This window comes from Pogona vitticeps, chromosome 1 (genome assembly GCF_051106095.1).
Source record: "Pogona vitticeps strain Pit_001003342236 chromosome 1, PviZW2.1, whole genome shotgun sequence".
NCBI lineage: Eukaryota > Metazoa > Chordata > Lepidosauria > Squamata > Agamidae > Pogona > Pogona vitticeps.
This window is the reverse complement of record NC_135783.1, coordinates 271916433-271932699: the sequence shown is the minus strand read 5'-3', so window position 1 is coordinate 271932699 and position 16267 is coordinate 271916433. Positions and strand designations below refer to the sequence as shown.

General features: G+C 40.1%; 1 protein-coding gene across 6 annotated transcripts in view; it reads right to left on the bottom strand.

Moving 5' to 3' along the window:
- Positions 1–16267, bottom strand: part of DCDC1 (doublecortin domain containing 1) — a 443661-nt gene that overhangs the window by 71758 nt on the left and 355636 nt on the right. For all 6 annotated transcript variants that reach the window (XM_072985843.2, XM_078384021.1, XM_072985844.2 and 3 more), the window contains one exon: positions 4715–4838. In XM_072985843.2, the coding sequence (XP_072841944.2) occupies positions 4715–4838 (124 nt within the window). The remainder of the gene's footprint in view (positions 1–4714; positions 4839–16267) is intronic.

The window sequence follows — 16267 nt, the reverse complement described above, 5'->3', positions numbered from 1 at the left end:
CACCCATATTGGCCTTTAGGGTGCAGGTGTTTTTTTGCCCATCCCATTCTTACTTACAAGGGTGTTTTGGGTCATAAAAGTAGATGATCATTGATAATAAGGTCAAAGCAGTGGGTAGTGCAAAGCAGGATAGGATCATGGGATTTCCAGGGGAGACACTCAGCGGGTGTAAGTCACTCCTCTCAAAATTGCAGTAAAAGAGTTTTGGCTGAGGGGAGAGGAAAATGAGGGAGCCCAGGGACACATTTCACTCAAGGTCTCGAGCCTTGGCTTGAAGACTGACTGCAGCGCAGATGGCCGAGAGGGTGCTGTGTTGTAGAACAGTGCCCTTTCAGCACAGGATTTTGCTGGGGAGAGGTCTGGAATGGTCAAGTAAGACTGATTATGGTTTCAGACCCGTTTTGCACTACGGCAGACCCCCTTGTAAAAGTGTTAATGAGTTAATAAAGTTGTGGCCCAAGTTTAACCCATATATATTGTGTCTCGTCTCATTATTCTGGCTGGGCAGACAAGGTTATTTAAGCTAGTAAGAACATCAGTACCAGAAAATACATTAGATCAACTTTTCTGCACACATAATTGAAACAGCAAAGATTAATGCTTAACATTAAATATTCCTCCCTTTCTAAAACTGAAAAAAAAAACTCTTTGACTTTTCTATACATTGCCCTCTGCTCAAGAGATATGCCTTCAGGTGTTAAAAGTCTCATGACAACTCACATGAGTATTTAAGAGCAACTTATGAAGCAACTGTATTCTATCTCTTCAGCTTTAAGGGAACAAAGATAACAATGTCTTGAAGAACATAGCTAAACATATGCTGTCTATCAAATCTACAAATGTTGTTGACAACAGCTACTCTTGGCATTTCAACATTAACCAAACCTTATTATTAGAATCTCTGCTGATTATTTCACACTAACAAATGCCTTTGTGATAGTGTCATATACTTATAAAAGCTACACAGACTATTTAAAAGACATATTAATAGTATCAGTTGTAAACAGCCCTTTGTATGCTAAAAGTTTTGCTTATCATTTATTATAAAGGATTTGCTACAATATATTCTTTCTTTCTCCCAGTTTATATACAGTATGTCTCCTCTCTCTTACCTTTGTCCCAGACCGCCCCCCGCCCCCCGCAGTTCAACAGAGAAGCTTTGCTTGCATGCTGGTCCATTGATTGGGCATCAAATTACAAATTAAAGAAACAGCAAAATGATATTAAAATTATATAAGCAAGTTGAATGGCATTTTCAACAGTCCCCTCAGTCGAGTCCATTCAGCACAAGGATACAATACAGTACTTTTCTTGTGTATTGCTTATAGTCTATAGTCTGCCAAGTGGCACAGCTCTGTCATAATGGGCATGCATTGCTTCCAGATTTGCAGGCACCACAAATCAAACGTTTCAGAGCAGGGATCTCTTTCCACCATATCAATGTATCAGTTACGAATTTTTTGAAAAATAAAAAAATAAAAGGAAAGGGCAGCAGTGCCCTTGGAAACATCAGAGAAAATAAATCAATTTCACGGTGTAGCCAGCAATAACATTTCAAATAGGAAGAAATCAATTGGTATATGTTAAAACCAATGGGAATGTTCCCACTAGTATATATGCCACGTGACCATGAAATATATGTATCAGCAAAACAAAGGTATGGAAAGAATCAATAAAACTGGGGTTCTTTTGGCAGGTGTGGTCAGACCCTAAGAGCTGATGTTACATTGCCTGCATTTCTCCACAGTTTTTCCCTCTGTTACTAGAGCAGGACACACTGAGAGATAACATCACATAGCCTGTGAGTTAGGGATGGGATTTTCGTATTTCAAGGACTCCCACCTCCAGAATTTACCTGGAATCCCCCAGGCAGAACTCTGGGAATGGGACAGCACAAACAACAATAAAAAGAGAGTTTTTCCCACCACCATTTCACTCCATTCCATGTGCTTTAGGTATGAAGTAAGAGAGAATCCTGTTGCTCACAGGCGGTATAGCAAGGCTGCCTATGAGTTGCTGCAATGCTGCATGGGAAATGTAGTCTATATTATGAAGCCTGTCATGGAACTACTTTACTTGTTCCATAGTGTTTCTTGGGAGTTGTAGTTCTTTGAGAGGTGCCATTTATACAGCTTAATGGGCAATAAGACTATGGATCCCAGGAAGCACTGTGACAGCTTCCTTTTTTGTATGCCAGCAAAACAATATGTTTAGGCCGTTCTTAAAAGCAGTGAGGGTAAAAAGTGATTGCAACTTTGAAGGGAGTTTGTTTAACAGTCTGCAAACACACAAGAGAAAGTCCTCTCCCTTGTGTCTGCTAGGTATGCTTCACTATCCCAAGCTCTTGACGAGAATGTTTCACTCTGCCAAGCCTTTGATGGCAGGCCTGTGCTTGCTTACAAACAATTGCCCAATCTTGAACAACTATCAACATACAACAGGCTATGTCAGCTGCATAGGTTCCACCGCCACCGAAACCGCAGTTAGTGGGAGCCCTCCGGGAGCTCTCCCAGCCTTCCTTTGCCACTGCACGGCTTCTCCATCGCCACAACTGCCATCGGGAGCCCACTCGGCCTTTCTCCGCCACTGAAACTGCCGTTGGTAAGCCTGGGGAGCCTGCGGCGGAGGCAGAGGAGGTCTGGAGGCTTCCGGCAGTGGCGATCACAGCAGTGGGGAAGCCCGGGAAGCCTGCAGTGGCAGTAGGGAAGGTCTGGAAGCCTCTAGCGGTGGCAGCCATGGTGGCGGGGAAGCCCGGGAAGCCTCCGGTGGCAGTGGTTGTGGCAGCAGAGAACCCCAGGAAGTCTCTGGTGGCGGCGGTCACGGCGGCGCTGGAAGGCTGGGGGGCTGAGCGCAGCTGGGATGGTCCAGCGGCTCAACTCCTGGGGACAGTGGCAGCAGCTGTGGAAGCCCAGGAGGCTGAGCCTCCCTTTTCCTAGCCATTTGGGTGAAAGAGCTCCAAAGCAGCAGCCTCTTTGCCACCAACAGTTTGAATTTCCCGCCCTTTTCCCATTCGTAAGTGGAAGCTCCGACCACAAGTCGAAGCAAAATATTGCAGCTGGAGCTTTTCGTAAGTCAAACTTTTCGTAAGCAGGGACGTTCGTAAGTCGAGGCGCCACTGTATTACAATCCACCTGAAAACTCTTTAAATGACTTGAAAGTGACCGTTTTAAGTTTTAAAAAAACACTACAGAACTAGATTTGAAAGAGAAACAGCTGAGATGAGGTACAACGTACGCTGGAGACACACTCAAAATGACTGAATATCAATCAAGACTTCCTACGTCTTTACCAAATGTGAAATTCACCATTGATTTCCATAATTTGCCTCTTATCAACAATGCTACTGTTACCCTGTAGACTCATAACTAAAATATTCACAGTCTGATAGTTCTATTCCTTTACTAATGAACTATTGATACTTTGTCCATTATCTGCATCCTCATCTGGACAGTCGTATAACTATGTCATATAGTCTAATGTCTCAGGAAGTGAATTTGACCCACAAGAGTTCACATTAAAACATATAACTTAGTCTTCACACTCCCATAATATTTTTTCTCATGCTTTGCTTTTGCTTGTGGTTATGTTTCTTGTCTGATATTCTCCTTTCCTGAAAGTGTAGTGCTGAAGTTTAAGGTCTGTTGAGGAGAACACCCTTTTGGCTAATACACAAAACTATAAAACGAGAAAGCCATTTCCAGTCAGTGTCAACAATATTGGTCTCATTAGAAGCTAGCATCCTTTTTTGCAGAAGGTATGAACATGCCATCTAAACTCTGTAGTTTACTCTCACATGTGCTGAGTCTGTGCTTGCTTACAAAAGGTTTTCCCCCTGCATCTTAAGTCAATTATTGCCACAGAACAGGCCATAATGCACTGATACCAATGTATGCTTTAATTTTCAGCCCCGCTGGGCAGAGCTCCGCCTCTCACACTGGCAACTTTGCCCCTGCATGCATGTGTGACTTCCCCCCCATACACTGGGTTCTGTCACGACCGGAACCTAACGCGATCGCTGCATGAAGGAGGTAGACAGCTGTACGCAGGGAGGCAGAGACATGCATAGGCTCCCAGCTTCGCAGGAACCTTGACTATACTGAGATAGAAGCAAATTTAGATGGTCTGATACAAACCTCGATTCTACTCTATACTCATATATATTCTAGCAGCGCAATTACAAGTCACCAACAATGCTGCTGGTGAAACATATTACAACTCCCAACAATGTCACCAACTGCATCAAGGTGTCGTTTGTGTGGCTATCTTCCAATGGGATATATGCTATCCTGAAAGAGAAATGTCCTCTAAATTTTACCAAGGGCAAATAGAGCTGTTTCTATACAAAAGAATAAACAGACAAATATCTGATATTGGAAAGACAGTACTGTTGGCTTTATTTTTGTAAAATAAATCATGGCGTAGTGTAATATGTCATGTGTTGTTGTTTATCTGTGGCTGTATTTAACTAATTTTCAGACCTGCTAAGGACCAGATGATTTTTACTACATCCTGATACATGAAACCATAGAATTCAAAGAAGGTGTACTTTCTTTTTAACATGACTATATTTTATGTATGTGTGTATATACATATCTTAAACATATTTGAGTAGATTATGTTACTGTGCACCATTACGCACATAATTTATGTGCAGGTTTGCAAGCATCTGCATCTTTGTATTTTATTACTTATTACTTTTCACACATCAAATTACCTGGTTCAGTTCTCCATTTGGAAGCACAGGCCACATATAAGTCAATTTATTCCACAAAGGATTGTCCACTTTTGATTGTTTCCATTGACCAGGTTTACTTATTCCTTCATGTTTAATGGCCCACCTGCAAGAAAAAGAAAGGAGGTTCATTTTCTGAACAAGTGTGAAAGGAAATGTCTTCTTTACAAATGCAACTGTAACTGGAATTTGTTCTTAAGGCCTACATCCAGTTAGCAATCTCAGCTACAGCAGACCCACTGAATCAATTAGAGGCTGAAATTCTGTTGTTTAGTTCACATATAGAAGGCAAATGACGTAACTTCCAGTGCCTTCTAGATGGTAGTTAAGGAATCCCTCCAGGGATTCTTGAGCAGATGTTAAACCAGCATGTGTGTGCTTTTCAAAATCCCAGTGGTGACTTGTTAACTCCCAGCTAGTAGTGACTGACTGTTATGCTGTTTGTCTTCCACATGTGTAACTAAGTAACAGGATCTCAGCAGCTGAATGGTAAATTAATATTTAAATAAATCCCATTGATTCAATGAATCTATTTTTGGAACTATCAATTGGATTTAGGTCACGATATTTGATTTTTTTTTAACAATCATACCAGAAGAAATTGTTTTTAAAAAGAAAAATTCTCAATCAGGTTGTTGTAGATCCAGAAAAATCTTAAATTGATGGCATAAGATTCATGTTACAGGCAGAATCTATATCTATTAGCCTTAAATAATCATTATTGACTGAGTTCTCTGTAATATGCATAGAGAGAAGCATGTAGGATCTCCCCTCTTCAAAAGCATGTTCTTCATATATAGGACAATGTTTCTACAAAGAAGAGGCTCTTTCTCACATGTGAGCAAGAATCCTAGAACATTGTTTAAGTAGTGACTGAATAAGACATATATTTACATCTCTTAGATATGTACAGAACACCCTTGACTTGCTCTGTATCCAAATAACAGGCATACAGATTGGGATAGACTTGCCCTGTGTCTTTGACATTCCAGCCTAATGTATCCAGAGTCCATACATTATGATTGTTAACAAACGCTTCCAGGCTATGGAATGCATTGCTTCAAGAACCTAGCTTGGCTCTCTCCCTCTTGTCCTTCCATCATCAGGCCAAGATCTTCCTCTTCAGGCAGACCTTTAAGCAGTATGTTATCTCTGAAAGGTTGGATTTTATTTAACATATATTTAAGTAGACATGGTCTAGAGGGGCGGGGTATAAATAAATAAATAAATAAATAAATAAATAAATAAATAAATAAATAAATAAATAAATAAATAAATAAATAAATAAATAAATAAATAAATAAATAAATAAATAAATAAATAAATGTTTTTGAATTGTTTTTAAAATTGATATTTAACATCTTCATATGTGCTCAGTTGTTTTTAAAATATATTTATACAGTGATTTTAAATCTTTTTTTTAACCTGTTGTGAGCCATGTTGGGTCCCTATAGAGAGAAAGGTGGCACATAAATAATATAAAACAAACAAATAAGGAGGGAAGAATGCAAGTGGACAAGGCTGGGGGGACACAGCACAATTAACTTTGGGGAAATGGTAGATTTGAATACTGCAGACAAATTCCCACGAAACAGTGGTTGGTATTTGCATAACTACCTCAGAAAGTTGGAAGGAAGGAAGGAAGGAAGGAAGGAAGGAAGGAAGGAAGGAAGGAAGGAAGGAAGGAAGGAAGGAAGGAAGGAAGGAAGGAAGGAAGGAAGGAAGGAAGGAAGGAAGGAAGGAAGGAAGGAAGGAAGGAAGGAAGGAAGGAAGGAAGATAATGGCAGGGACAGGAAAAACAGTATCTATGGCCCTAATAAGACAACGTATTCAACTGAAGCCCATGGAACAATAATCTTTCCACAATCATCCACTTACTCAAACCTAAGAGATGCACAGAAACCAGTGGTTTGGTGGTTCATTGCACAGCTATTATGCCGGCAACCCTTGCCCTGCCTCCTCTTGCCGACACTCACTCAGAGACAACACCTGGAGGAAGCTGGGCTGGGAAGCCACACTACTGCCTCTGAGTGGGCACTCACTGAAGGAGGTGGGGCAAGGGAAGCCAAGGTGCCTGCAGAACAGCTGTGCAGCCAAACAGTTGAGCCATGCTGAACTGCCAAACTGTGGTTTGTGCCCATATCTACCTAATGGTATAACAACATTTCAGTAAACTGTAGTAAACTAAGCTAAGTGACATCAGAAAGAAAAAGAAATGCAAAATGCTACTTAATAAGAAAAGTCTTTCCAGTTGCCCAACAGTTGCACAAAAGGGCTGTCACACAGTCTGGAAAAGAACACTCATATCTCAGTAATATTTCGTAAACTAAGCTAAGTGAAAGAACAAACAGAAGTCTGTTCCAGGATGCCAAAAGGCCCTCGAAGTAATGACACAAATCTTTTGCTTTGCCCTATGGTTCTATGGCATAGTGTGTGCAAGAGAATACATAGTGCACAGCAATCTCATCTGAGCCCTCCCTAGCACCTCTGTGGTTGGGGTAGTCTGGAAAACCTGAAGCTCAATGGGAGTTTAGCTTTCACTCACTTCTCTTCAGTGCCAGCAATACTGTAGATTAGTTTGGGTATGTCTAGGTGGCACAAGGAGGTACGTTATCAGAAATCCAACTAAGATGTACCTTACACCTCATCAATTAGCAGCAATTCATCATGGCAAATCACAAATTCTTATGTAAACACCAAAAGGATACTGGCCAATGTGCTTAAATGTCATTAAAACAGTGGTTAGAATCTAGTTGTGGATTTATGGTGGTGCAGGTGTAATGGAAGGGGCGTGGTGGCACTGCGGGTTAAACCGCAGAAGCCTCTGTGCTGCAACATCAGAAGAAGAGCAGTCATAAGATCAAATCCACGCGACGGAGTGAGCGCCCGTCGCTTGTCCCAGCTCCCACCAACCTAGCGGTTTGAAAGCATGCAAATACGAGTAGATTAATAGGGACCACCTTGGTGGGAAGGTAACAGCGTTCCGTGTCTAACTCGCACTGGCCATGTGACCACGGAAGATTGTCTTCGGACAAACGCTGGCTCTATGGCTTGGAAATGGGGATGAGCACCGCCCCCTAGAGTTGAACACGACTGGACAAAAATTGTCAAGGGGAACCTTTACCTTTACCTTTACCGTGGGAAGGTAATGGCATTCCGTGTCTAGTCATGCTGGCCACGTGACCACGGAAACTGTCTACGGACAAACGCTTGCTCTATGGCTTGGAAATGGGGATGAGTACCACACCCTAGAGTCAGACACGACCGGACTAAATGTCAAGAGGAACCTTTACCTAAGCGTAATGGAGAAAATAGGAAAAACCACTGGGCTAGTCAGGTATAAACTAAACCAAATCCCTTATAAATACATAGTGGAAGTGAAGAATAGATTTAAGGAACTAGATTTGGTGGACAGAGTGCCTGAAGAACTATGGATGGAGGCTTGTAATATTGTACAGGAGGCAGCAACAAAAACCATCCCAAAGAAAAGGAAATGCAAGAAAGCAAAGTGGCTGTCCAACGAAGCCTTACAAATAGCAAAGAAGAGAAGGGAAACAAAATGCAAGGGAGATAGGGAAAGTTACAGAAAATTGAATGCAGACTTCCAGAGAATAACAAGGAGAGACAAGAGGGCCTTCTTAAATGAACAATGCAAAGAAATAGAGGAAAATAATAGAAAGGTTAAAACCAGAGATCTATTCAAGAAAATTGGAGATATTAAAGGAACCTTTTGTACAAAGATGGACATGATAAAGGAAAAAAATGGTAGGGACCTAACAGAAGCAGAAGGCATCAAGGAGATGTGGCAAGAATACACAGAGGAGTTATACCAGAAAGATCTGGATGTCCCAGACAACCCAGATAATGTAGTTACTGACCGTGAGCCAGACATCCTGGAGAGTGAAGTCAAGTGGGCCTTAGAGAGCATGGCTAACAACAAGGCCAGTGGAGGTGATGGCATTTCAGTTGAACTATTTAAAATCTTAAAAGTTGAGGCTGTTAAGGTGCTACACTCAATATGCCAGCAAGTTTGGAAAACTCAGCAATGGCCAAAGGATTGGAAAAGATCAGTCTACATCCCAATCCCAAAGAAGGGCAGTGCCAAAGAATGCTCCAGCTACCATACAATTGCACTCATTTCACACGCTAGCAAGGTTATGCTCAAAATCCTACAAGGCAGGCTTCAGAAGTATGTAGACCGAGAACCCCCAGAAGTACAAGCTGGATTTCGAAGGGGCAGAGGAACTCAAGACCAAATGTGCTGGATTAGGGAGAAAGTCAGAGAGTTCCAGAAATACATCTACTTCTGCTTCATTGACTACGCAAAAGCCTTTGATTGTGTGGATCACAGCAAACTATGGCAAGTTCTTAAGGAAATGGGAGTGCCTGACCACCTTATCCATCTCCTGAGAAATCCATATGTGGAATAGGAAGCAACAGTTAGAACTGGATATGGAACAACTGATTGGTTCAAAGTTGGGAAAGGAGTACGACAAGGCTGTATATTGTCTCCCTGCTTATTTAACTTATATGCAGAATACATCATGCAAAAGGCTGGACTGGATGAATCCCAAGCTGGAATTAAGATTGCCGGAAGAAATATCAACAACCTCCGATATTCAGATGATACCACTCTGATGGCAGAAAATGAGGAGGCATTAAAGAAGTGAGAGCTGGACCATAAAGAAGATTAACTGCCAAATAATTGATGTTTTCAATTATGGTGTTGGAGTCCCCGGGACTGCAAGGAGAACAAACCTATCCATTCGGAAGGAAATCCACCCTGAGTGCTTACTGGAAGGACAGATCCTGAAGCTGAGGCTCCAATACTTTGGCCATCTCATGAGAAGAGAAGACTCCCTGGAAAAGACCCTGATGTTGGGAAAGTGTGAAGGCAAGAGGAGAAAGGGACGACAGAGGACGAGATGGATGGACAGTGTCATCGAAGCTACCAACATGAATTTGACCAAACTCTGGGAGGTAGTGGAAGACAGGAGGGCCTGGTATGCTCTGGTCCATAGCGTCACAAAGAGTCGGAGACAATTTAACAACTAAACAACAACAACAAAGTGTAATGGCATCAGCAAATTGTCAGTTAATTGCCACTTGCATTTCAAGTTACATATCAAATCATGTGACTATTATGTTACTAGGAATGCAAGTTGCATCTCTTTAATTAGAAGTAATTCACCATCATGATTCATGCCATCGTACCTACACTAGGATAAACCTACAATAGGATTTTGGCCAAAGTTGGTATCTTCTTTGTTCATACAATTACTGTTGGCATTAAGAAGAGACAGCAGGATTTACTGCCATCTACTTTAGCAAAGGGCTATTTTGGATCCAACTGTATTTCAGAAGGTTTGTCAGGATTCTGCCATATCTTGTGTATTATTGACTGTGAAAATTTGCAGCACACACCACATGGTTTTCTTTAAAGTGCTATTAAGCTGCCAAGTCTCAACACAGCACGAGTTTTAATAACTAAGCTTGAGCCCCTGAAATCTGTGTTTTATAAATGAAAAACTGACATTCCCTTAACTATGATGGCATTAATAGGTAGCAATATAAGGACTGGATAATTGCTTAAAATGCATTCTGCCCTTATGGTGTTTCTTTTTCTCCCCTTCGGTTTTAGCTCATGCTTTCAAAAACTTCTGTTTAAACTGCAGTATTTCTCATTTGCAGCCACTAGGTGGAATCAATGATTCATGGAAATCTAGTCGGAGAGGCATTTCTCTTGAAAGCTGTGGCACATTTAATTCTGGTTAATGTTGTTTCATTTTTCTTTTATTACAGACAGCCCTAATACAATAGCTTTTCTCCCCCAGATGTCTCGCAAGGAAGTAAAATAGAACTCCTAGTGTCCCAGATACCTGTCAAATCTCTCTTTTTCAAACATGCGTGAAAAGCTCAAGGCAAGATTAAAAACAAAGTGACAGACTTTTTAACCCCATAATAGATCAGCACGTTATGATTCTCTTTGACTATAAAAAAACAAGGGAAACAGTAACTATAGTCTCATCTGAAGCCAAGTTCCATTTCTGACATTTTACTGCTCTCTTTTCCATTCCACGGAATTTCATCAGTAAACTTAGGAAAGAAGCTTCACTTGTAGTCTAGAGGCAGCTTGTGGACAGAGGCAAGGAGGGTATCTCACACCAAATAATTTTGGGGGTGATCTGTGAGTACTCAAGGGGACTCTTATGGTGCAAATCTATGGGTGCTTCTTTAGCAAATCATCTCACTTTGATCAGAGGAATGTATTCTGAGTGACCCTACATGTGAATGGAGTCGTAATCTACTCTTAATTAACTGTGTCAGTATCTTATGTGGCTGCGAAATATGAGTTGTAATCATTTCTGTGTTACCAAATGTTTCAGTAGCAGTTGTGACTACTTACCTATCTGCAGAATTTTTTACACTTAGAAAAAGTATTTTCATATGAACAGAATACCATTTAATAATAATATTCTGACAAAGTTTTTATTCAACAGCTTCAGTTTATGAAAGTCAGGGCTTTATCTAGATACACAGTATAGATATTTTTGCTTCCTGTTATACTTGTAATGTGAAGATCAGGGTTTTCCACTTACTATGGCTATGCTTTAAAAAGTATATGTGCACTCCTGAGCCAAAAAGCATTATAACATGAGACTAATGAAACAAATAGAAGAGCTCTGTGAAAATCAGGCCCTTCAGGTGGTGTGCAAAACAGGGTAGGACAAAATATGGGGTTTTCTTCCACTGTTCCAATCCAAAGAGTGCTTTAATCAGTACGTGTCTGAAACAGATCAATATGTTCTGAAGAACTACAGCCTCAATGGTGGTCTGGCTTTGGTTAGGAATTGGTGTAGGAAAACAACTTTTTCTACAGAAGCACATAATTGCTAATACCATGGAAGGGACAATATTGATTTATTTACTTGCCTGCGCCTGTCTGCCTGCTGGAATACATACTTCATACTACATAGCCTCAAGAGGATCTTAAAGCAATTTATAAAACATGTGTCAAATATATTCAAATCCAAATGTAATATCAGCTAAAAAGATAACTGGGGGAGCATTTCTGTCTCTTATCCTTGCTAGGTAACCTTTTTGGCCAACTACTCACTGCCTACTAGATGGTAAAGCCCACTGAGGATCTCCAATTGTGGGGCAGCAACACCTACTAAAATTATCAGAAACAAGTGAGTGGGGCTGGCCAGCAGAAGCCCCCAATGAAGGCAATTCTTTCTTTGTCTCAAAAGAAATGGTATCTTCTGATAATTACCCATATTACATATAATGTCAAAATTGAGGCGCTAGCACTTCAGGCACTGCATAAAAAAAGTAAGATTTACTGGACGGACAAGACTATTAGGAAAAGTGCAAGGCAGGAGGAAAAGAGGAAGACAAAATATGAGACAGACTGACTTAATAAAGGGAGCTATGACCCTGAGTTTGTAAAACTGGACCAGAGCTGTTACCAAGCATGTCTTGTAAATTGAGAAGGAGGATACCTCCCATCCTGGTCATGAACCATCTTTGTCCATTAATGGTATGACCTTTTGGAGGTCACCAATTTCTAGAATCAAAAGTGACTTAATGGGACATAACAGTGCCAATAGATCCTCACTCTACTCCTCACAAGATGGTCGTTTCTTTCTTTTCTGATACTCTGGAAAAGTGACAGGCTGTGGATATTCCAGAGGAAAGGTAGCTTAGCAAGCAGGAAGACAGGTTCTGCTCTCAAGAAAGAACAGTTTTACAATATGCAGCTAATTAGTGTTTGTGGCAAACTGCTAGATTATAGTGCTACCCTGTTTCCCCGAAAATAAGACCTAACCTGAAAATAAGCCCCAGTATGATTTTTCAGGATGCTCGTAATATAAGTCCTACCCCCCAAATAAGCCCCAGTTAAGTGAAACCCTGCCCTCCACCATTGTGTAACATTGTAAAGCAAACAGAAGAGGATGACATGAGTGTATTTGAATAAATGTAGATGGTGTACACGAAAAAAAATCCCCTAAAAATAAGCCCTAATGTGTTTTTTGGAGCAAAAATTAATATAAGACCCTGTCTTATTTTCGGGGAAACACGGTAGATGGAAGCAGCTGGTATAGGCTTGGTATTTCTGCCCTAGTCCATGTTTGGCACCTTCTTTGACACAGGCTGTGAAAAGTTCCTTTGTCCACCCTGCCAATTTGCTGGCATGTAACACAGTCCTCCTTGCTTCCATACTTAGGTGACTTTTAAAAGGAAATATCAGTTTTTTCTCTCCTTCATAGGACATTCCAGCAATAAAGATATTTTTCTTCCATTTTTACTACATTGTTGTTTGCAAGTTGAATTCAAGACCACATTTAACTAAAGAGTTAAGGAATAAAGCTTTCTTAAAACTTAAAATTAAAGTTGACCTTTCTGCCTTTTATCTAGTCACAATTATATTGTTTTAAATCTGATAATGAAATAAATGAAGTACAATATGTAATCTGAACATGACATTCTATGTAATAATTACCTTGGAGAAAACCACCCCAAATCAGCATGCTTCTAATAAACAGGTATGGAAAAATTAGCAGCTTTGCATATTATTACTGACAAGGACAAATTGTATTTTCCTCATACATTTTCTTTAAGAACAGAGTGGCCTATTTGCATTATTTATCTGTACCACGAATATGCTATTATTATCAACACCTTTACAGTTTTCTCTCAACATTCTGTGAATCTTGTGTCTCCCCCTTTCCAGCAAATGTCACCATGTTTATTTATTTATTTTATTAAGTCACAATATCAGTGCTGTGTGCTGCAAACTATACATTAAGAACAAGATACGGCATTTGTCACACTTGACCCTACTAGAGTGCATTCCCTGTACATATTTTGACAAAAGTACATGGGGGAAAAGGTAAAATGTTGCAGCACTTGAAAGACTAACCAATTTATTTAAATGTGGGTTTTTGTGGATCAAAATCTATTTCTTCAGACACAGGGAGTAAGTACAAAAAGACGTATCTTATATTTATTCTTTTTTTCCACAAGATCTCAGGTTTATAAATGTGAGGTATCGTGCTTCTGTATCCATGATTCAAGATGCCAGGAAATGGCTCAACATTGCTGCACTATATTGTGCCCGCATTGCCAGCAGAAAAAAAAAAGATGCCAAGCCGTACATAGCAAAGGGCAGCCCGAATGTTGACAACAGAAGTGGCAGCAGTCAAGATGGTCTACAAGTTACCTTTTTTCCACAAAGCAATAATAATAATAATAATAATAATAATAATAATAATAATAATAATAATAATAATAATAATAATAATAATAATAATAATAATAATAATAATTGTTATTATTATTATTATTATTATTATTATTATTATTATTATTATTATTATTATTATTATTATTATTATACAGAACTACTGAGCTTCTGAATATTTGTTTTCAATTCTTTTTAAAATATATTTTAAAATATTTTTACAACTGAACACAGAATCCTTTTGCCATCATATATGCCTGTTCAGTTAACAGGTTCTCCTTCTGAGAGTAAGCTAATTGGCTCCTGAGTCATGGGGTCAAAGGTTCAGACTGTCCCAGCCTTGGTGCTGATTTCCTCCTTGAAGATGTGAGTCTGAACTCTGGTCTCAGAAATCCTGAAAGAATATTTACTGAAAGCACTCAGGGCTGGGACAAGCACAACTGTGTTGTGTTTTTGTAATGCATAAATACTTTGAATAAGGCTTAAAAACTGGATGCTAATTCCCTGGAGATTCATGATAAAATGTTCCCCATTCTGGAGGAACTGTATATGTGCTTGTGGAACCTCATGGCTTGGATAGAGGAAAGAAAGCATACCTCACTGGACTCAGCATTCATTTCATTTTATGTAGGCAATTATTGTTCCATACATAGCAATATAAAGAAAACCCCACTCAAATAGTTTTAAGCAATAAAATTAACCTGTAGAAAAAAGAAATTGTCTCTTCTTAGAATATAACCATTTTAGATTTATGTTGTGTTCTGGACTAGCATAAATCTCCTTCCACAGCTTGTTTTTGTAAGCAACCTGGTGGCATTTTGTCATACGCTAGTAAGCACAAATCTTGCTGCCATTGTACTTACACATTCAAAAGTCTTTCTTTCTCCCTGTCACTCTGCCAGGCTAGACACGAGAGTGAAGTTCTATGCATGTCATGCACATTAGGTGAAGCAATCAGCCTCTGGGGACAGGTGCTACCCACACAGTTTAGAGAAGTACTGGGTTAGCCAAATAAGCAAACATCAGCCACTGTTCTTATCTATGCATTTCTAAGTGGACTGTAATTCTGCCAATTTCCTTGGAAAATGAAATGGAGTACTGAGTACTGGATATATGCATGTTGTTTTAATCCTGTTTTTATGTCCAGAATCTTATTTCTGATTTACATTTGCACAAGGCAGGTAACATAAGTCTTGGGGGCAAATTGCTGCTTATCAACAAGGTGGAGACTGTGTTCCTTGGCATGCACTTGATCATTCAAGCAGGTATGTGACCAGGAACACAACTGGTACCTTGCTATGAGGATTTCTGCAATATCTCCAACAAAATCATGAATTAGCAAAAGACTTCTAGGCAATTCGTATTTTCTAGAGAACTAAACCTCAAAAAATTTGAAATATGTCCCTGAAAACAAGAATTTTGATCAAACTTCTGCTTGTAACGTTTTTTTATGGGGGACACAGGCCTACCCAAAGAACATGAGGACTGTGAACACATTCAGAAGACCTCAGGGCAATGACAGCACTTTGTCGGCTTCCACTCTGGAAGCACTCCTGAATTGCTTCTAACATGAACAAAGAAGAATGCTTTTTATCAGCAAAACAGAGAGACAGAAAGGGATGGCATCCCTTCCCCACTCTCCTTTTTGACTAGTGGATGAGAAGGCGCGGAGCACTTTTACCTTGACTCCATCTGAGGTACAGGAAAGCAACCTTCCTCCACCAGCAACCCCAGCTGGGATTGCTTCTTCCTCTGTATTACTGGCACAAAGCTGCCTATCTCCTGGTGACCCCAACTAGGACTGCTGTTCCCAGACCATGGGGGTGGTGATGGTACGGCCATTACCGGAACAAATGAAAAATACCTTGAATTGTTAGTGTTGATACCCAATCCTGACAAGGCCACACACAGCCCAGGGACTATGTGACGTGCAAGCCATGAAATACATTTCTGCCTTAGACGTATGACATGAGAACACAGAAAGGCTATATCTTAGTGGCAGAGCACATATTTTGCATGCAGAACATTACAAGGATCTCCAAGATGAGGCTAGGAAAGACATTTTGTCTGAAACCCTGGAGAACTATTGCCAATTCAGTATTGTACACCACAGTGAGCTAAACAAACTGATGGTCTGACTCAATACAAAGCAGCTTCCAATATTCCTTAAACCTCTATACTTCTCAAAGTCGAGGAAAAGTTTATGTGCATATCTCAGGCTTTGACTGTTTCTGATCAAAAACAGTCTGATTGACTTGACATTTTAATTGGTTCTTGATTTTGCCTAT